The sequence below is a fragment of the Pelobates fuscus genome, chromosome 3 (genome assembly GCF_036172605.1).
Source record: "Pelobates fuscus isolate aPelFus1 chromosome 3, aPelFus1.pri, whole genome shotgun sequence".
In the NCBI taxonomy this organism is placed as follows: Eukaryota; Metazoa; Chordata; class Amphibia; order Anura; family Pelobatidae; genus Pelobates; species Pelobates fuscus.
Genome location: NC_086319.1, coordinates 243,156,260 through 243,177,621, shown reverse-complemented (window position 1 = coordinate 243,177,621; position 21,362 = coordinate 243,156,260). Strand labels below are relative to the sequence as shown.

Genomic DNA, 21,362 nt, shown 5'->3' with positions numbered 1-21,362 from the left:
AGGCATAATAATTTGCAAATGTGTTACTGATATCTTTCGGTGCTGTTATTTTGTGCCCCTCTGGCGATGTTAAGTAAGCTATTTTCTGTTGTGCTTGCTTCGATTTGAGGAGATTAGCTGTTAGTTTGCCTGCTTTATTTCCCTGAGAGTATTGGTTGGCTTTTAGTTTTTGCAGGTGTAGCCCTGTCCTTTCTATGGCTTTTGCGTGTATGGCCTGAGTTATCTCCATAATGCGCTTTTTTAGTTCCTGTGTAGGGGCTTGTTGGTTTTGTGTGTTAAGGTCCTGCAGCTCCTTTTGCCACTGCCTCATCTGAGCTTGTGCCAACCTTTTTAAATGCGACGCTCTTTTTATCAAAAGGCCTCTGGCTACTGATTTATGCGCTTGCCACAGTGTGTTTTGGGATATGTCTCCTGTATTGTTTTCTGTAAAGTAATGACCGAGCTCTGTTTCTAACGTCTTCCTGAATTTGCTATCCGTAAGAAGCGAGGCGTTTAGTCTCCATGGGCTTCTATGTGTGGAGTCATATAAGTCCGTCAATGTCGCCACTACTGGCGCATGGTCTGACCACGTTAGTGGAGCTATATCGCAGTCCCTGACTTGTTCCAGATGTTGGCCTGCTACCCATATACTATCTATGCGAGAGTATGTATTGTGTACAGTGGACAAAAATGTGTACCCCCGTTCTCCCACATGTAAAGCTCGCCACACGTCATAGTAGTGGTTGTCTTGGAGCAGTTTTTGTATTGCTCTGCCTTGTCTCTTAAGCGGTTTCAGTCTGGCTGGTGTATGCGGTCCAGTGGTGTCTATCGAAGGGTCTAGTACATGGTTAAAATCGCCACAAATTACCCCTATTCCCTGGCTTATGGACAACAATTTTTTGAACACCTTGTGGAGGAAGTTTCTTTGTTCCTGGTTCGGGGCATATACACTTGCAATGGAATATACGACCCCATTAAATTTCCCCACCACCATAGCATATCTGCCCTCTGTGTCTACCTCCGAGCTTATTAGTGTGAACGCTACATCCTTACTGATAAGTATTGATGCCCCTTTCGATTTATTTGAGTACGTGGCGTGGAATTGGTGGGGGTAATCTTGACAAAATAAAGGTGAATGTGCATTGGCTTTGAAGTGGGTTTCTTGTAGGCATACTATGTCGGGTTTTAGTTTCTGCAAGTCTTTTCGAAGCAGCCCACGCTTCGCTGGGTGGTTAAGCCCTTTAGTATTATGAGAGTATATTTTCATGGGGGGTTATACAGTCGAATTACGATTTGTGTTTTGTTAGTGCTATCTGTTTTGGGGAAGGACACCGTTCCCAGCTGCATCGAACATGGTGTCCGCTCCCTATGACGTTTACAGAGTCTGGGGTTATTCCCATCTGGAGGTGGAGCTATAGTGGGTGTTAAAGTGTAAGGTGGTACCTGCAATGAACGCGTACATAGAAAAACATGGATGTCTAACAATTGAACATAAACATATAAAACTAAACATATTGCCATGGTGATGGCTTGGTGCCTAACTTTGGCACTGTGGGGTAGGAAGTATCCTACTTCCATGCCTGTCCACAACGGTCTTACGGCCTGTGTTGGGTGGAACGTTGGTATACGCACCAGTTATCTTTAGACATTAAAATTACCTTTGACATTAACAATAACCTTCCCATTAGGAATCTCATGGGTGGTGGGATCAAGTGAGTCGCCCCCAGGCCCCGGTTTTACCTTGTTTGTTAGGAGTGTAACCGCAATAACATGATGAGGTTACCGACCTTGGACCTCTTGGCGGGCGTTTTTCCCCTTTTAGAGTCCCAGTCTCAATGTCTCTATGAGGTACCTGCCACAGTCTTAGGTTGCGGGCTACAGCCCTATCTGTTTCTGGTGATCTTCTTCCACGTGGGAGGTAGCGTGGACCTTCCTGCGGCTTGGGTTGGTGTCTTTGGTGGTGGTAGGCCCCAATCTTTCAAAGCTTGAATACCCGCTTCAGGAGACGTGATGGCTATCATCTTGCCTTCGTGCATGACCAATAGTTTGACTGGGAATCCCCATCTATATGGCTTCTTATGTTGCCTCAGGCTCTCTGTGATGCATGCAAAAGCTTTCCTTTTTTTCAGTGTCACTGCCGATATGTCAGCATAGATTGTAATCCCTTGGTAAGGTGATGGTAGATTCTGGCGTTGCCTGTTTGCCCTCATGATATCTTCCTTTACATGGAAGTAATGGAGTCTCACTAGGGTGTCTCTGGGCTCATCAGATGTAAGGAATCTTGGTTTAGGAACTCTGTGGTACCTGTCTAGTAGGAGCATGTCTTGGTGCATGTCTGGGATAAGGAGTTTAAACAACCCCTGTAAGTATGCGTGCAGATCTGCTGTGCTGACCGTTTCCGCAATCCCTCTCAGGCGCAGGTTATTTCGTCTGGATCTATCTTCCATGTCTGCCAGCTTGTTCTCATAGGCCAACATTGTGTCTTGCATTTCGTTCATTTCAGCCCGCATGGCATTATAGGCTTCGGCGTGGTCCGCCATCTTGTCTTCCAGTGATGACGTGCGTGTGCCCAGATCGTGGATTTCAGACTTGATTTCGTTTAGTGATGTGTGGAGGGTGAGTTGTATCTTTTGGTGCATATCGTCCAGCATTTTTTGGATCATGCTCTGAGTTGCGGGCCCGTCCTCTTTTGAGTGTCCCTGCTGCGCAGAGGATTCATCTTGGGCGCCATCTTGGAACTCCTCTGGTCTCGCCGGCAATTTCCCCTGGGCATTCCGAGCGGCAAAAAAATCATTTTTTTCGCTCCTTTCGGTTTGTCTGCGACCCTTGGTCTGTGACATCGTCGCGGGTGCAGTATTTTCCGCTTTTTAGGTGCTCGTTCCGCTGATTTTAGGCGGTGGTAGCACGGAGCTACTCCAACATGCGACCGCTGCGCTTGAGCTCCAGGCCACGCCCCCCCGACGTATCACTAATTTCAAGTTTATTGGGGGCGGGACCTGACCGCGAGCTGAGAAGAAGCAAACTTTAACAGCTCCTACCACATGCAATGAGCAAAGCGAAATTTCAATGCCCAAACGGCGTTAAATCAATTCGACAAGGCGACCACACGAGAGGTGACATTAAACTGAACAAGATGACACCACTAAAGCGCCATTTCAAGCGATACTCACCCGACGAAAATATGGGGCCTACAAGCATGGCAGGCACGGGAGAGACGTCCGCTTTTCCGATGTTGTGTCAAACCGAGCACCTGCACCTGTGCCCTCATCCCGTCCCTCCTCTGGACCGGTGGGGGTCATCCTGGTCTATCTAAGCAGAGAGAGCACTCACCCCCGAGTCACTCCAGGGTGCAAATCTGAAAGATGGGAGAAACCAGGGTCTGACCAAGATGGCCAACGGCTCCACTACAAGCAAAGAACGACTGACATCCAGCGACTGGGCAGAAGCCTTCCAGAAAACATTTGATGACATATGCAGGCAATTCTGGGAACGTCTGGAGAAAAGGTGACAGCCACCAGCACCATCACCGGTCAGTGCCAGGGTCACACCACCCACAGCCCGCCAGCCAGCCAGAGCTCCGTTCCCTGAAAGTAGATATACCGGGGGTGCAGCTGAAGAGGCCCCAACTGGACAAAGCAACCACTGAACCTGCTTTCTCTACTACTGCAGGCCCACCTGGGAAAAGAACCACAAGGTGTGCAGCCCCTATACACCACTCACGCCTGCGGAGGAGAGCAAGACATCTGCAAAAGCAACTAAGAGCAGCCTTACGCAGCCCCACACAAGGGACGGACTTGGCCCCAGGACGGCGGCGAGTCCGTGAGACAGTGTTTTACAACAACCTGTTCGGACGTATCAAGCTGGATCAAACGAACACCCTTATTGGCTGACTTGATTAGGAGTTACTCATGTCTAAAGTTATTGTACATGACTTTTGTCTCTCTGCTTTAACTCCTTTCACGTGAATTCCTGTCCCCAATATTATAAAATTGTGCATGTCTACTTTACTACCCCAAGTGTAATAGGTGATGCTTGATTTGAGGTACCTCAAAATCGTATGTTATACTTTTATGCACTGCAAAAAAATAAATAATTTCAAGTTTATTATAATTTACCAGTACTATCTACTGCGTTGCCTTATAGACATCATGTGTATTTAATATGTGATTCTGTTAACGTGAGGTGACTTATTGCATTATGTGGGTAATCAGTTTACCTTTCTTTATACTTTTTTTTTTAAATCCTTACTGTAAGTACCATGTTTTCCTTATAAATTTTAGTGTTTAGAAAAATTAGCAATTTAGTACATTTTCAATCTCTTCAAAACTATATTCTCCCTTCTTACATTATTACCCCTTCACCTATATGGTGCTGTAATGTGTACCCATGGGTGTATTTTTTTTCCTCAACTTTATCACATATTTTTTTATATATATATATATATATATATACATATATATATATATATGCAAGCTAAAGCAATTGCCTTCCCTTTCCTTAATTCTTTCTACAGAGAGAAAAAAATTATCAAAAATAATTCTTGTTCTTCTTGTTTCTTCCTATATTCTTAAAGGACCACTCTAGGCACCCAGACCACTTCAGCTTAATGAGGTGGTCTGGGTGCCAGGTCCTTTTAGGGTTAACCCATTTTTTCATAAACATAGCAGTTTCAGAGAAACTGCTATGTTTATGAATGGGTTAAGCCTTCCCCCTATGTCATCTAGTGGCTGTCTCATTGACAGCCGCTAGAGGCGCTTGCGTGATTCTCACTGTGAAAATCACAGTGAGAGCACGCAAGCGTCCATAGGAAAGCATTATGAATGCTTTCCTATGGGACCGGCTGAATGCGCGGGCAGCTCTTGCCGCGCGTGCGCATTCAGCCGACGGGGAGGAGAAGAGGAGGATCGGAGGAGGAGATCTCTCCGCCCAGCGCTGGAAAAAGGTAAGTTTTACCCCCTTTCCCCTTTCCAGAGCCGGGCGGGAGGGGGTCCCTGAGGGTGGGGGCACCCTCAGGGCACTCTAGTGCCAGGAAAACGAGTGTTTTCCTGGCACTAGAGTGGTCCTTTAAATCTCTTCATATATAATACTATTCTTTTTTTCTTAGAATCCCTTGCGATTCTTCTTTTCCTTCCCATTTCTTAATTATTGCCGTCGGTTTCTGAAATCAAGTGTGTCTCTTGTAGCCATGATTTTAGTTTTTTCTGGAGAGTCCATTATGAATGTCTTTGAATCTTTATAAAGCAGAATTCTTACAGGAAATCCCCATCTGTATTGAATTTTGTTAGCTCTCAAAATTTCTGTGTAATTTGCAAAGGATCTTCTTTTCGTTCCTGTGTAGATCGATAAGTCTAGATATACTGTTATTTTTTCATAATGAGCTTGTGTTTTGCCTTCACTGATTGAGTTAGTTATAGCTGATTTGATTCGAAAGGATGAGCAGCCGATCATAACGTCTCTTGGGGTACTTGTAGACAAATGTTTTGGTTTAGGTATCCTATGCCATCTTTCCATTAAAGGGCCACATATCTCACTTTTAACATGCAAACCTGCAAAGAAATTGTTTTAAAATTCTTCTTATTTTTAAATTGTTACGGCGGGACCTATCTTCTAAGTCCGCCTGTTTCTGTTCCATTTGTGCAATCTTGATTTTTAATATGTCAATATAATTTATCTGTGATGAACCCTGTTCCATTTGTTTGATTTTTTTTTTCTCAGAATTTTCGTTTCTTTCCATTGGTGTTCCACCGGTGTTACGCATATATCAACAGAACAAAGTGACATAATGATATTTAATGGTACATCATATACATATAGGTTTATAACATGTCAATGATAGGCACCCTATTTTATAAGTAATGACTAGTTGTTGGCTATCTTTGAGTCAGAATGACGTATAATAGTTGGAGCGATCGGTGCCGTTTTAATTTTCCTGACCAATCTATAGGTCCCCCTAACCCATGGGACAACGGGGGGCAATGGGGGAAGGTGGAGATATTTCAGAGTTTGGCAGCACAATGAACAGATTTTGGGAAAGTATATATAAGGAGGCTACAACCTCTAATCAAGTGTAATTAAGTGTGCTCAGCAAAGAGCGGACTAATGTGGCACAAAGCAGCAGATAGGTGTCTACTGATAACTGGTATAATAAAAATAACTAAAATGCATAAAACCCTAATTCAACGAAAAGCAGTAAGATACAGTAAAAAACCTTTTTCTGTGTGGGTTAAGATGGCCCATAATGTGTGGTGGGAATGCCCTCAGGTACAAACTTACTGGTCGAAAATATACGACTTGCTTAGACAGATCTTCCACAGGGCACCCGAGCTGAACCCCTGGACATACTTGTTAAATAGATCCCTAGACGACTGGACTAACAGGGAACAAAAACTAGTACATAAAGTAACATTGGCAGCGCGAAAAACACTAGCACAGTCATGGCTACAGGTAAAATTACCTTCCATACGGAAGGTGATCTTCAATTTGAAAGAAGTATATCTAATGGACAATTTGACAGCCAAGGTGCGCGGCTCCATGTCTAGATTCGAAAAGATGTGGGAACCATGGACAAGTAGCGAACTTTTCCGCGAATGACGTAGCCTTTGACCCATCATTTTACGACCCTTTGGGCGTGACATGCACTTAAAAGAGACACCTTCAATAGATGAGCATAAAAGGCGAGGCATCGGACACCCCCGGCCCCCACCGAACTGACGCACTCCTCCCCTTCCTCACCGCTATTCCTATATTACTCTTCCTCCCCCCTTTTTTATTCTCTCTTTTCTTCTCTTTCACTACTTAACTCCTTCTCTTTCCAAACTCGGAAAAGGGTTAATTGCCGATTCCCTAAGCAACACAGGCATCATACAACCTGGCTGGACCAGGATAGCAGCAAGAGGGAAAGGTGACACAACCCACAACCGAAATTCAGGATTTAGTATGGTTAAAAGGATCACAATAGCGTAGATAGTTTATTGTTCCAGGAATACCGATGGTTTGATATCCAAGTTTTGTGTATAATATAAAATGTGAAATATCCTTGTTATGTGACATGCTTGATACTAAGAGCAGATAAAGAACTACCGATGTTACGTCTGGAATACTGTAATTGAAAATGTCTTATACCTAATGTACACCAACCATTGTATGCTGTTAATGTAACAAGACTTTCACACAAAAATAAAGTATATAAAAAAAAAAAAAAAGATGGCCCATAATGAAAAAAGAAAACAGTTAGCGAATAGAGGTATATGATAACAGTCAAGTGCCAGTATCCCACCTGGTCCCAGGTACGAATGGGGTGGTGATGTTCACATCCCAGGTAGGGGTTAATGGTTGCGTGGCAGGTGGTGCTGATAGGCCCAGTGCCTGTAGTAAGGCTGTGCAGTCCGATGGACTAGAGGCCTTGAAGTGTTTCCTGTCTTTGGTGACTGTGATGGCTCTGGGATAAGACCAACGGTATTCCAGTCGCGCACTTTGAAAGGTTTTGGTGATCGGTTGCATCGATTTTTGCCATTGTAGCGTGGCTCTGCAGAGATCTTGGAAAAAGGTGAGCCCATGTGATTCAAATTGCAGTGTTTTCCCCTTCAGGGCTGTGAGAATTCTTTGTTTATCGGCATATGACTGACAACATAGTATGATGTCTCGCGTCATGGCAGCTGGAGCTTGGTGAAACTTGGCTATGTGGTGCACTCCATCAAAGGAGAATTGTTTGGCTGATCTTGTAGGTAACAGAAGGGCGGTCAAGCACCTGATGAGATGTGGAAGTTCTTCAGTGGGGATCGTGTCAGCGACTCCCCGTATTTTAATGTTTCTGTTCCTGCTTCTGTCCTCTAGTTGCTTGATAAGTGGAAATAAGAGGAGCTGAGGTGTTGGACAGTGTCCCCGAGACTATCCATGCCATGTTTCAAGGTATTTATATCAGCCTCTGAGGTGAGAAGCCTGGTGGTTCCCATTTGGATCTCCATTTTCACTGCTGTTATATTAGTAGTAAACAGCTTCTGTATGTGGAGGAACAAGTTGTATATGTCCCTCTTTGTGGACAGAGCATCGCTGTCTGCTGATAGCAGGGACCCCAGATCTGGGATACTTTCCTCAGGTGCAGTGAGTGGGGCCTCAGGTGGTGTGGGCGCCATTTGTTTTGTGCGGGGCACTGAGGTAAGCATTTGTCCCATGTCCTGGTTGTCTCTGACTATCGTGCGTTTTTGTGACCCATTGTATTGTTGAGAGGTTCATCGATAAGGCTCTTGGTGAAATTCAAGGGCTGATCCTAAGCTGCCGTCACGTGTCAGCCGCGGACTTCCTGCTTGGTAGGCCTGAGACCCTCGGCACCGGATATTGTTGGTTCCCGGAAACAGAAAGGACATCTGCGGACTCAGTGAGGTCTTCCGAGTGTGCGTCTGCAGAGTTTGGACTGATTTGGTGAGTATTTCCCACTAGAAAGGTGGGTTTTGTCGCTCATTTACAAAAAGAGAAGTCCTGCGCTTAGTCCCATTACCACTGGGCCAGCAGCAACGACTACAATACACATCAGCCCCAATATATAGTAAAAACCAAAGAAAAGAAAGTTACCTGCGCTTTCTCCTTAATCCCTATGTATATTTAGACAAATGGAGGTCATTTAGTTGCTCCAATGGCCATTGGAGGGAATGCCCGCCTGCCAACGTCAAGGCAGACCCCCCTAAGCGGGTCCTAACACTGACCCTTCAGCCTGCTTCCTTGAGCTTCTGGCAAAGATATCTCTAATGAGACAGAAAGGGTTATTTTTTTATATACACCCCTATATACTTATTAACCCTGGTGAAGGGTCAGAGTAGGACCCGTCTAGGGGGGTCTGCCTTGACGTTGGCAGGCGGGCATTCCCTCCAATGGCCATTGGAGCAACTAAATGACCTCCATTTGTCTAAATATACATAGGGATTAAGGAGACAGCGCAGGTAACATTTTATTTTCTTTGGTTTTTACTATATATTGGGGCTGATGTTTATTGTAGTCGTTGCTGCTGGCCCAGTGGTAATGGGACTAAGCGCAGGACTTCTCTTTTTGTATTTGTATTTACTTTGTATCACACAGCCTGGTTACAATGCTGCTGCCCATCCCATGTGATCCCTATTAAGGGTTAATAAGTATAGGGGTGTATATAAAAAATACCCCTTTCTGTCTTATTAGAGATATCTTTGCCAGAAGCTCAAGGAAGCAGGCTGAAGGGTCAGTGTTAGGACCCGCTTAGGGGGGTCTGCCTTGACGTTGGCAGGCGGGCATTCCCTCCAATGGCCATTGGAGCAACTAAATGACCTCCATTTGTCTAAATATACATAGGGATTAAGGAGAAAGCGCAGGTAAAATTTTATTTTCTTTGTCGCTCATTTGTCCGGAGCCGCCCGTAGTGGTGTCCGTTTCAGTGTGCTGCTTGGCTCCACCCCTTATAAATTGTGTTTTTAAAGCACTGTTTAACAGATCTACCGTCACCAGTTGAGATTCAATTGCTGTAGCAGCCTTTTCTGCTCTATCTTGATCCACACTCTTCGTTTCTTCATCTAAAGGGTTATTTTGTTCCCCTGTTTTTGTGGATTGGGGTGAAAAAAAGGATAATCACTTTTCTGGTGGCTAATTTTTATTCTCCCTTTTCCGAGGCCCCTGCTCACATTTAAGATGCAGCGGGCAGATGGTCTCTCCCAGTGGCTTGTCAGTGGCGATGTAAATGAACCGTTTAATTATACTACATGAGACGTTCAGGAAGTTTAGTTACAAGCCACAGCATTCTCCTTCGTTCGTCCTTTCTCTCTTTTCTTGGCTGAGATCATCAGTTTTAATGATCTCAGCCTATCCAATGATTTTTCCATAAGAAAGCATTGGGAGGCTATGGCACATGCGGAGATGCCAATCAGCATTTTCTCATAGAGATGCATTGAATCAATGCTTCTCTATGTGGAATGTTCAGCATCTTCTTGCAGTGCATGAAGACACTGAACATCTGCAGCACTGACTCAGGAAGCACTTCTTGTGGTCATCTGAGGAGTGGCCACTAGAGGTGTCCCTACGCAGTAATGTAAACACGGTATTTTCTCTGAAATGGCTGTGTTTACGTTAAAAAGCCTCCAGGGACAGGCAGTAGACACCGGAACTACCATAGGCTGTTAACAGAGCCAGTTAATTTACATGTGTATGATTATTTTGAAAGGTTGCCTACATAGATTAGAAAATAACTTGAAAATAAAATATCCACATCTTGAGTCTTCCATAACTGCCTTGAAGTGCTCAAATGTAATTCTAATTTAGTAGGTTGCTCCATAGTTATGGATCTATGAATAGGAGACTGGAATAGCTATGCAATGCTGAATTATATACAGCAGTATGCAGGCTGTCTGCCTGTCTAGGCAACATAGGCATGATCTGCATATTCTAAAGTGGTCAATTGGAAATTATATTCCCGTACTATTGGGAAGGGTAAGGAACAGTTGGTCGTACATTTTTCACCTAAATAAGTACGGTTTCTGATCTGGATGTCTTATATATATTTGTTGAATTTATCCCGAATTGCAATTTCTGCACACATAAATATGGGCTATGAGTGTGAGGCCATTATTTACCCTCTTCCTATGTCACTATTTGCATCGTTTGGCAACAGGAATTCCACAATTGCAGATAGACTGGAAGAAGAATGTGTTTGTTTTTGTATAATAGGAGGTACATTGACTCACTTATAATTGATGTTGGTTGCCAGAGTAAAGGTTACACCAACTTGGATTGACTCATTGCTTGGATTTAATTTCATTTCTTGATTTAGTATTACCTAATAATTCAAATTGTGTGGAGTCACATATATACAGAACAGCTTGGGCTGGGAATTCATTGTTACTAGCCACGTTTAATCATTGACTTTACCCAATTAAATGTTTACTCTCTGGCGATGAATTAATTTACAATTATGTGACATTTTCAATTAATTCAATACATTAAGAATTTATATGTTTGTGGGAGAAACATTACCCAGGTTTTTAGCAATCTGTACGAAATGTTTCTTAGTAATGTGTGTTTTTGTGATATATACACACATATGCCCATCTCTTTACAATACCCTATAGTCTCATTACTTTCTTAGCTTAATTAGTGATGCCATTCTCCACCTCACTCTCACATTCCACTTCTGCTACTTTCCCACCCTGTCACTTGGCTTCTACCAAGTAAAGGTGGTGGTGTTGGGTTTCTCCTCTCACCTCACTGCTCTTTTAAACCTCTTCCCACCCCCCCTTCTCTCTCTTTCCCATCATTTGAAATACACTCAATTCGCCTTTTCAAACCCTTCTCTGCTAACATTGCTGTTATTTACCGCCCCCCTGGTTCCCCTCTTCTCTTCCTTGACCACTTTGCTGCCTGGCTACCCTATTTCCTCTCTTCTAACATTCCATCCCTAATTCTCGGGGACTTCAATATTCCTATAAACCCACCTTTGACCTCTGCAGCCACCAAACTACTTTCCATGACTTCCTCCCTCGGGCTATCGCAGTGGGCAGATTCTCCCACCCATGTAGCTGGCAATACCCTTGACCTAATCTTCACTTATGCATGTACAGTATCTAATATCTGCAACACTCCATATCCACTCTCTGATCACCACCTCTTATCATTTGCTCTCACATACCCCCTCACCCAAAAACCTCAGCCTAACCCCCCTCAACTCAGGAGGGACCTTAATTCTCTTGATCTCCAACAGTTGTCAGCTGACATTGATTCACAACTGCTGTCCATCCCTTCCCTCTCCTGTCCTTCACAGGCCATCTCCATATATAACTCTACTCTTACATCTGCCTTGAACACTGCAGCGCCACTCCAAACAAGCACCTCGAGGAGGACCCGCCCCCAACCATGGCATACTAAATCAACGCGCTACCTGCAAAGATGCTCCCGTTGTGCTGAACGCTCCTGGAGGAAGTCTCGTACACAATCAGACTTTCTCCATTATAGATTCATATTGTGTTCATACAGTGCAGCCCTTGCCCTTGCCAAACAGTCCTATTTTTCCACTCTCATTAGTTCATGTTCCCGCAACCCCAGGCGTCTCTTTCACACCTTTAATTCTCTTCTTCGCCCTGCTGTGGCCACCCCCAAAACTAACCTTACTGCTGATAACTTCGCATGTTACTTCACTGACAAGATTGAACAGCTAAGGAAAGAATTCTCCCCTCCTTGCCTTTCTGTTTCTCAATCACACATAGATCATGCCTTTCCTACCCTTCAGACATTCTCCCCAGCTACTGACCAAGAGGTGGCTGCTCTTCTTTGCTCCTCTCGCCCCACCACTTGCCCGCTCGATCCTGTCCCATCTCACCTTATTAGATCTCTCTCCACTTGTCTCGTGCCTTCTCTAACACACATCTTCAACTGCTCGCTCTCCTCTGGCATCGTCCCTGCTGACCTTAAACATGCCACTGTAGTACCTATACTAAAAAAACCATCCCTCGACCCATCCACCCCCTCTAACTACCGTCCCATATCCCTGCTCCCTTTTTCCTCAAAGCTTCTGGAAAGACTTGTCTTTACCCGTGTGTCTCATTTCCTCAATTCCAACTCTCTCCTTGACCCTCTTCAATCTGGCTTCCGCCCTCTCCACTCTACAGAGACTGCCCTTATCAAAGTTACTAACGACCTAATCGCAGCTAAATCCAAAGGCCACTACTCCATACTAATTCTTCTTGACCTCTCAGCGGCCTTTGACACCGTTGATCATGCTCTCCTTCTTCAAACTCTTCAATCGCTTGGTCTCTGTGACTCTGTCCTCTCGTGGTTTTCCTCTTATCTCTCCCAACGCTCATTCAGTGTCTCCTTTTCTAATGATACCTCCTCCCCTTGCCCTGTCTCAGTTGGAGTTCCCCAAGGCTCCGTCCTTGGTCCCCTTCTATTTTCTCTTTATACTGCCTCTCTTGGCAAACTTATTACCTCTTTTGGATTTCACTACCACCTGTACGCTGATGACACCCAGCTATATCTCTCCTCCCCGGACCTCTCCCCTGCCGTCCTGCAACGTGTCACTGCTTGCCTTTCTTCCATCTCTGACTGGATGTCCTCCCGCTTTCTGAAACTCAATCTCTCAAAAACTGAGCTCCTTGTCTTTCCTCCTCCTAATACTGACCCTCCTCTTTCGCTCTCCCTCCAAGTTTGTGGTACCAACATCAGTCCATCCTTGCAAGCGCGCTGTCTTGGTGTCATACTTGACTCTGGTCTCACCTTTGAGCCTCACATCCAGCATGTTGCCAAATCCTGTAGATTCCATCTTAAAAACATAGCCCGCATCCGCCCCTTTCTTGCACCAGATACTACCAAGGAGCTTGTCCATGCTCTAGTAATTTCCCGCATGGATTATTGTAACCCTCTCCTGATTGGTCTCCCCAATAGCCGTACTGCACCCTTACAGTCCGTAATGAATGCTGCTGCTAGATTGATTTTCCTCTCTAGTCGCTTCTCTCACACCTCACCCCTCTGCCAGTCCTTACATTGGCTTCCTGTATGCTATAGGAGTCAATTCAAGGTACTAACTCACACCTATAAAGCACTGAACAACTCTAGCCCCTCTTATATCTCCTCACAGATCCATAGGTATGTCCCTTCTCGGTCTCTCCGTTCTGCCCGTGACCACCTCCTGTCCGTTGTCCGCACTCGTACGGCCAACTCGCGCTTGCAGGACTTCTCGCGGGCGGCTCCCTTCCTATGGAATAGCCTGCCTACCGCCATCAGACTCTCCCCTAGTCTTGCATCTTTTAAGAAGTGCCTTAAAACCCATCTCTTTAGGAAAGCTTATGGCCTCCAAGACTAACCCTTACCTCACATACCTGTCTCTTGCCCTCTCCTAAAGGGCAGCCCACCTTATTTGATTGTAAATTCCTGTCCTAATGTGTTTTACACCCCACCTCCTATAGAATGTAAGCTCGTTTGAGCAGGGTCCTCTTCAACCTATTGTTCCTGTAAGTTTATTTGTAATTGTCCTATTTATAGTTAAATCCCCCTCTCATAATATTGTAAAGCGCTACGGAATCTGTTGGCGCTATATAAATGGCAATAATAAATAAATAAATAATACCACCCCCACCCCACACTCCCTACACGCTGCAGTTCCTATTGTGTTTAATACCACGATCTCCAAGGCCTAGATTATACGTTTGCTCAAGCAGGGTCCTCATCAGCCTTTTGTTCATGTTACATTTTCTAATAGATCCTCTCTTTTATTGTTAAATGTCCCCCTTTATAACATTGCAAAGTACTGACGAATAACATACATAACATACATCTACAGCTGTCACTAAACATAGTCCCCAGTCTCTTAATAGGAAATAAAGATAACCTAATAAGTAAAATGTCTAGTGTCTACTAAATAAAATATATTCTAGTTAACTGACTAAAGTCCATTTCTATTTATCATCTACCAATAATGTTTAGTGAAAGTCCTGGAAAATAAAAAACTGTATTTCTAACAAAGTTCATCATGTTCATACAAATTCCTATTTTGCTCACTGCTTGGTATGTACTAGTGTAGTATCTGGCCATGTAAAGCTTAATAAATGTAAAATAATTATACAAACAATCTTACGACCGTAAAATAAAAAGCACTGTTATTATTATTATTATTATTATTATTATTATTCGCCTTTATAGAGCACCAACAACTGCAACACTTTGCTTCTCTCTGTTCATGTAATTGCAGGAAGATTCATGCGGTTAGGTCTCCGTGAGGAGCATACCAACACATCCAGGATGCTCTGTTCTCTATGTTGAAGATAGTTCTTTATGACTTTGGTTGTATATTTAGGGTGGTTGTAATGCTACAGAATGCATTTGCATCCAATCAGATGCCTCCCTGATGGTAGTGCATGATGGAAAAGTATCTGCCTGCAGTTGTAGTGAAGTGACTATATATTCTGACCAAATCCCCATCACCATTTGCGGAAATGCAGTCCCAAACGTACAACTAGCCTCCACCATGCTTCACTGTTGCCTGCATAGACTCATTCTTGTACTGCTTTAGCCCATTGCCTTCTGCTACAGCCAAGTATTTAACATTTTCATTCGCCAGTCCAGAGCACCTGCTTCCATTTTCTGCCCTGTGATTTTCTGCATAGTTGAGTTGCTTGGCCCTGTTTCCACATCTACGGTATAGCTTTTTGTCTGCAAGTCTTCCATGAACACCATTTCTAACCAGACTTCTTCAAGCAGTTTATGAAGTTTAGCAAAGTTATACTGACTTCCACCAGTAGAACTTGGAGCTGATGGCACTGCAGGGCCTCTTCCATTTGTGAATGGAAGAAAATATGATTTATCTTTCATGTCTTTATGTGCAGGAATTAGTGTTTAGTCTGTAATGTTCCCACTGCACACTTCTTTAAAGAAAATAATGTTTAGCTATTTCTGATTTATTTTTTTTGTCTTCTAAAGCATATATATGCACAGTTCTGATACAGATCAACAATACATGTTCCTATAGCAATTAAATTATATTTTAAATGCCAAGCTAGCACTGGCAGCGGTAATGAATTATTCTGTTAACTTAGAAAACATAACCTTGTAATGTTAGGATTGTTTATAAATTAATCTGTATTATATTTATGATTTTTCAGGAATACTTTATGACAGCTGAGCTTACCAGCCACGTTTTAAAGGAGGGCCCCGTTTTGTGTGCTCTTGATCACTGTGACAACCACCTTCTTAGTGACTCTATCCTATCTATGAAGAAGCAACCATTAATTTACGTAAGATGTTTTTATTTTATTTTTTACGGATTTTAGCAGAGCACTACCAAAAATGGAATAGCTTGAAATATACGATTGTTTAAACATTTTTATAACCAGGATTTTTTTTTATTAGGCTTTTTACCATTCTGCAACATAACATATTTAACACTTTGAAGGTGCACAACTATTGTTTACTGTGCAAAAGTTATACACTGAACAAAGGTCATTATTGTTTTGCCACAATAGAACAGGTGGTAGTTAAATGGATAATTGCCTTTTACTCTCTCAAAGGACAGGTAATACTAAAAAGCTTAAAGGAACACTATAGTCACCTAAATTACTTTAGCTAAATAAAGCAGTTTTAGTGTATACATCACTCCCCTGCAATTTCACTGCTCAATTCACTGTCATTTAGGAGTTAAATCACTTTGTTTCTGTTTATGCAGCCCTAGCCACACCTTCCCTGGCTATGATTGACAGAGCCTGCATGAAAAAAAAAACTGGTTTCACTTTCAAACAGTTGTGATTTACTTTAAATAATTGTATCTCAATCTCTACATTGAACTTTAATCACATACAGGAGGCTCTTGCAGGGTCTAGCAAGCTATTAACATAGCAGGGGATAAGAAAATCTTAATTAAACAGAACTTGCAATAAAGAAAGCCTAAATACAGGAAGTGTTTATGGAAGGCTGTGCAAGTCACATGCAGAGAGGTGTGACTAGGGTTCATAAACAAAGGGATTTAACTCTTAAATGGCAGAGGATTGAGCAGTGAGGCTGCAGGGGCATGTTCTATACACCAAAGCTGCTTAATTAAGCTAAAGTTGTTCAGGTGACTATAGTGTCCCTTTAAAAACCAAAGTGCAGTTGTCATGCCCATTCTGCTCCTGGCCACCCTGAGTTCTACAGTTTCCAGACAAGTTCGGAAACACTACCTTCTTGTTTTTATTATAGGTAGACTATCAGATAGTAGGTCCATCTAGGGTTAACCCTGCCTGCTGTAAACATAGCAGTTTCAGACAAACTGCTATGTTTACATATGGGTTAATCCCGCCACTAGTGGCTGTCTCATTGACAGCCGCTAGAGGTGCTTCTCACTGTGAAAATCCCAGTGAGAAGACGCCAGCGTCCATAGGAAAGCATTGAGAATGCTTTCCTATGGACTGACTGAATGTGCACGTGGCTCTTGCGCGCATGCGCATTCAGCCGATGACGACCGACTGAGGAAGAAAGTCCCCCAGCGCCGAGGGAGCCCGGCGCTGTAGAAAGGTAAGGGATTAACCCCTTCCTCCCCCTTCAGCCCAGCGGGAGGGGGGCCATGAGGGTGGGGGCACCCTCAGGGCACTATAGTGCCAGGAAAACAAGTTTGTTTTCCTGGCACTATAGTGGTCCTTTAATGGTTATTTCTCCGGGGCAATCCCTTTACCATACAGTAAGGGAATAAAGGTTTTGATTGCTATAAATGTTTTCCGCCTCTTTTGTCAAAACAAATTTGCTTAGTGTTACAATTTGATTAGTCTTTGTTTGTATGGAAAATGGTCTGTCAGACATATTGTTCCCAAAGTTGGTTATGAAAAAGCCTCTATAGTTTTCATTGGGTGTTTTAAAAGGATATCCTAAAATTACAAATACGAACATGTGTTAAATTATTTTCCCCACTGTTCAGATTAGTACACCCCCAGAAGTAGCAGAATAAACAGTTGTACTTGGCTGTAGTCCCCTGGCGCACTAGTCTCGCTGCGACCACCACTCATCCCTGGCTGGGATAATCATTATAATTGATTCTAGCCAAACCAATACTCCTCCCTTTTGTAAAGATTGACGGTCTGCATCAGAAAGCGCCTCAAGTGGTTTTCTAAGTCACAGAACTAGAGGTGGCCATAGGAAGCAATGCAAACACTGCCAATTTTCAGTAAAGGTAGTGTGTGTGTGTGCATTGCAGAGACCTCATGAACAGTCTATTTGCATCAGCACCACTACAATAAGCTGTGTACTGGTTCTGGTGCTTAGAAGTGTCTGTTTAATTCTGTTTGCAATCAGTTTAGATTGTGGAATTTTTTTTTATTTCAACTTGGGGATATCATCTATTGATCTGATTAGTCATTCCAAATGCTCTATTTGCAGGAAGGGAGTTTAAGAAAGTAAAACCTCAGCTTCAGCATCAAGATAAGGACTATAATATTAAAATGAATCCATTTAACACAAATCAACTAATTTAGGGCATATGCTAACTTCTAATATTATCTTGTATATATCTGGTTTCCATTGGTGTCATGAATGAAATAGTAGTATATTCTTTGCAGACCTGTTCTTATAAGGAGCAAAATACTGTCACGGTGCCAGAAGTACCCTGATGACATTCCACGGTGCCACATCAAATTGTTTTAGCACGATACTGTCAGCCTATTATTGCAGATTTGTTAATTCCTGGTTTGCACTTAAGTGACATATGGCTTCTCCTCCTGGAGAAGTTTTGCTGCGGTGGATTTGACAGATTTTCCATCGTACAGGCATCCATAATTTCCCTCCCTTATTCCCGTACTAGGGAGCTCAGAGTGGTGTTATCCCATTATAAGGATAGGAGGGGAGGGGAAGGAAAGATAGAGTAAACTATGTTCTACGTTAAGACAAATATAAAGGTTCCACATTAAAGCAAATATAAAGGTTATTCAGAAAATAGAGCCATATTATTTATTTTTATTCAGTTAACCTCTGTACAGAAACAAAATCTGTAATCAGAAATCTAGGTAAACACGTTTTTGTATTCTGTTTATGCCATCACAGGAAGATCTAAATTATGTGTGCATGTTAGACCTGTGCTGGAAAAAAAATACTTTGTGTTGTGTATCTGTGTAGTCTTCCTAATATCGTTCATTTCCATGCAGTTTAAAACACACATTTTTGTTTTTGGTTTTTTGTTGTTGTGGGATGTTTTTTTGTTTTTATTTTCTTGAGCAGTTTCAGATTGTGGACTTATTTTGTCATAGAGTTTTAGTGTTTGCATGCATTTTACATATGTATTATTATTCTTTCCATGTAGAGTGACAGAACCGAAGACAAAGGGGGCTACATCTGCCATGCATGTGTTCTGCGAAGAGTTGGTCCTGTAACTTCATTGATGGCCTCTCTGGAGTTGGTAAAATCCATGAACTTCAAAGAGGAGAACATACATTTAAATAGATATGCTGAATTACTGTTTGCAGCTATTTAAAGAACTCTTTTAATGACCAATAACACCTCTCTGTTCAGGACTTACAAACAAATGTAAAAAAACAAAACTGGTGATTGATGCTGCAATCAATTATGGAAAAACCATGAATGGAACTTCAGGTGTCAAAGCTGATTAATGTTTTGTGCCAGCGCTGCAACCTTCTGGAGGGGGTGTTATTGCATATGTACTAATTTCTTATTTTATTTGCCAAACATGACAATACATTTTAATCTTGCACAGTATACACAGTACAATCACACAACTCTTACTGTGCATCTGCACTCTTAGAATGAGGAATCTTTTCTAGTTGCACAGATGCTGCATTCGGGGCCGGGAACCGTGATTGTGTGAATTTCATTTTAATATGTACATTATGCTAGAGATTGTGGTTAAATCAGCACTTGCCTGTAAATGAATTCTCATCCACTCTTTTTGTATATTATGACCAGTTCACTTTAAATATCAGGTTGTCAAGAAATGTGTGTGATTTATATTTTACATTCTCTATGTATTAAAGCATCTTTGTCACTTTCTGGAAACTTTGTGTAATTTGCAATGACCTCAAATGTGATATGCTTACTTGATTAGCCTAGTTGTGGGGTGAAGCAGCAGGTAACATTGTTTGTGTGTTGCACTTTTTACACATGTAATTATTTTATGTAGTATTTAGTAACAAAATTATGTAAAATTGAATGTAGTCTCATTTAAAAAAAATTATGCAATCCTAAATGTTTAGCTTCAATTTTTTTATTGTGTGATTTTCAGGAAAAACCACAGACCGATATGTGAGCACAAAGTGCAAACTCAGTGGTTTAATTGCAACAGTAGCAGTTAGCGCTAATCAAGACAAAATAAAATATGAAATTCATCCGTTTAAAAAAAAAAAAAAAAAAAGTGTCTTAACACAAAAATATAGCAAAAAGAAGACCTATAAAAATGTTGCAAGTCTGCTATTTGGCAGCTAATTGTTAAATGTATATACAATGTATCAATCTCACTCAAGGATCTTGATACAAGTACAAATTTGCTGCTTCTGCAAGTTAATGGCACCCAGACCACTTCAGCTCATTGAAGAGGTCTGGGTGCAGTGTCCCTGTCGCTGTAAGGTTCATTCTGTGTAGTCGCTTTTCAGATCCCCCGTGGTCTCCTTGAATATGCTGCTAAAGAGGATAACAAAACACACCATCGGTAGGATGTTTTGAATAATTGCTTTATTTAAACGTAATACACTTACGTAAGTGGGTTGTCGCGTGCCAAAATACAGCTGCAAGCATTCCTAATGCCAACATTTAGACACTGTGTGTAGTGGAGTTACTTTCACTCTGCATAGCTACGGTTACCAGATGCATTTCGTTCCGACATGGAACTTTCTCAATGGTGTCCTATGTTACACAGCAATTTATATGTACTTTTGTCATGTGATTTGAAAAATTATTATTTATTTTTTTTTTTTATGCTGCATTCAGCAACTTATTTGCAAACTTGTAAAGAATTTCATTAACCCCATAACTGCATTACAGCATTTTATGCTGTCCCACATTCAATGGACTTTAAAGCCGTTACGGCGATATAGAACACCGTAACGACTTTGAGCCCAGGAGCCACCGGCTGACTAACCTTCCCGGCACTTTGCTTAGCCTGGGCAGCCTGGGCTGTCAGGCAGTTTCCCTAACTCCTAAAAATAAACAAAAAAAATATTTTTAAGGCACCTATTATATATAAAAGCATATAGTGGGAAATGTATTCATACCTACCGTAACTTTCTTTTCCTGGCTACTATTCATGGCAACATATACAAATGTGCAAATTTCAAAATAAATAAGGTAAACAGTTAAGAAAGAGGGTGCTACTATGACCTATGTGAGTCACTTATTCACATACAGAATAAACATACAGTGAAAAAAACTTGGTGAGAGCACTCAAAATAAATTTGCACGTTACCCTTATTGCACACTATGATATATCTCTATGCTTTAAATATCCTGTAAATAAAACAGAGAAGCACAGCATAGGGTGATAACGTAAAACTTATGAAGTGTAACTTATTGGTAACTTGTTACACTCACATGGTCTAGAGCAGGGTTTCCCAACCCAGTCCTCAAGGCACACCTACCAGTCCAGGATTTAAGGATTACCCAGTTTTGTCTAAGGTGTTTTTTCTTTTATTTCTAAAAACACCTTAGACAAAACTGGGTAATCCTTAAATCCTGGACTGGTAGGTGTGCCTTGAGGACTGGGTTGGGAAACACTGGTCTAGAGCATGGGTCGTCAACCTGGTCCCTACCGCCCACTAGTGGGCGTTTCAGGATTCCAGGTGGGCGGTAGGGATTTTCACATTTTTTTTACAGATTGGGTGATTGATTGATTGGGCAGGCGGGCGGGCGCGAGCCGGCGGAACCCCTGTGACTGGGTACCGCTAGGGCCGCATATGGAGGGGTCTATCGGGTGGCCCATG

General features: G+C 42.4%; 1 protein-coding gene across 1 annotated transcript in view; it reads left to right on the top strand.

Moving 5' to 3' along the window:
* FBH1 (F-box DNA helicase 1) overlaps nucleotides 1-19,439 on the top strand; it is a 116,180-nt gene extending 96,741 nt beyond the window's left edge. The window contains exons 20-21 of the mRNA XM_063448287.1: nucleotides 15,582-15,713; nucleotides 18,737-19,439. Coding sequence (XP_063304357.1) covers nucleotides 15,582-15,713; nucleotides 18,737-18,907 — 303 coding nt within the window. The 3' untranslated portion in view covers nucleotides 18,908-19,439. The remainder of the gene's footprint in view (nucleotides 1-15,581; nucleotides 15,714-18,736) is intronic.
* The last annotated feature ends 1,923 nt before the right edge of the window (nucleotides 19,440-21,362 follow it).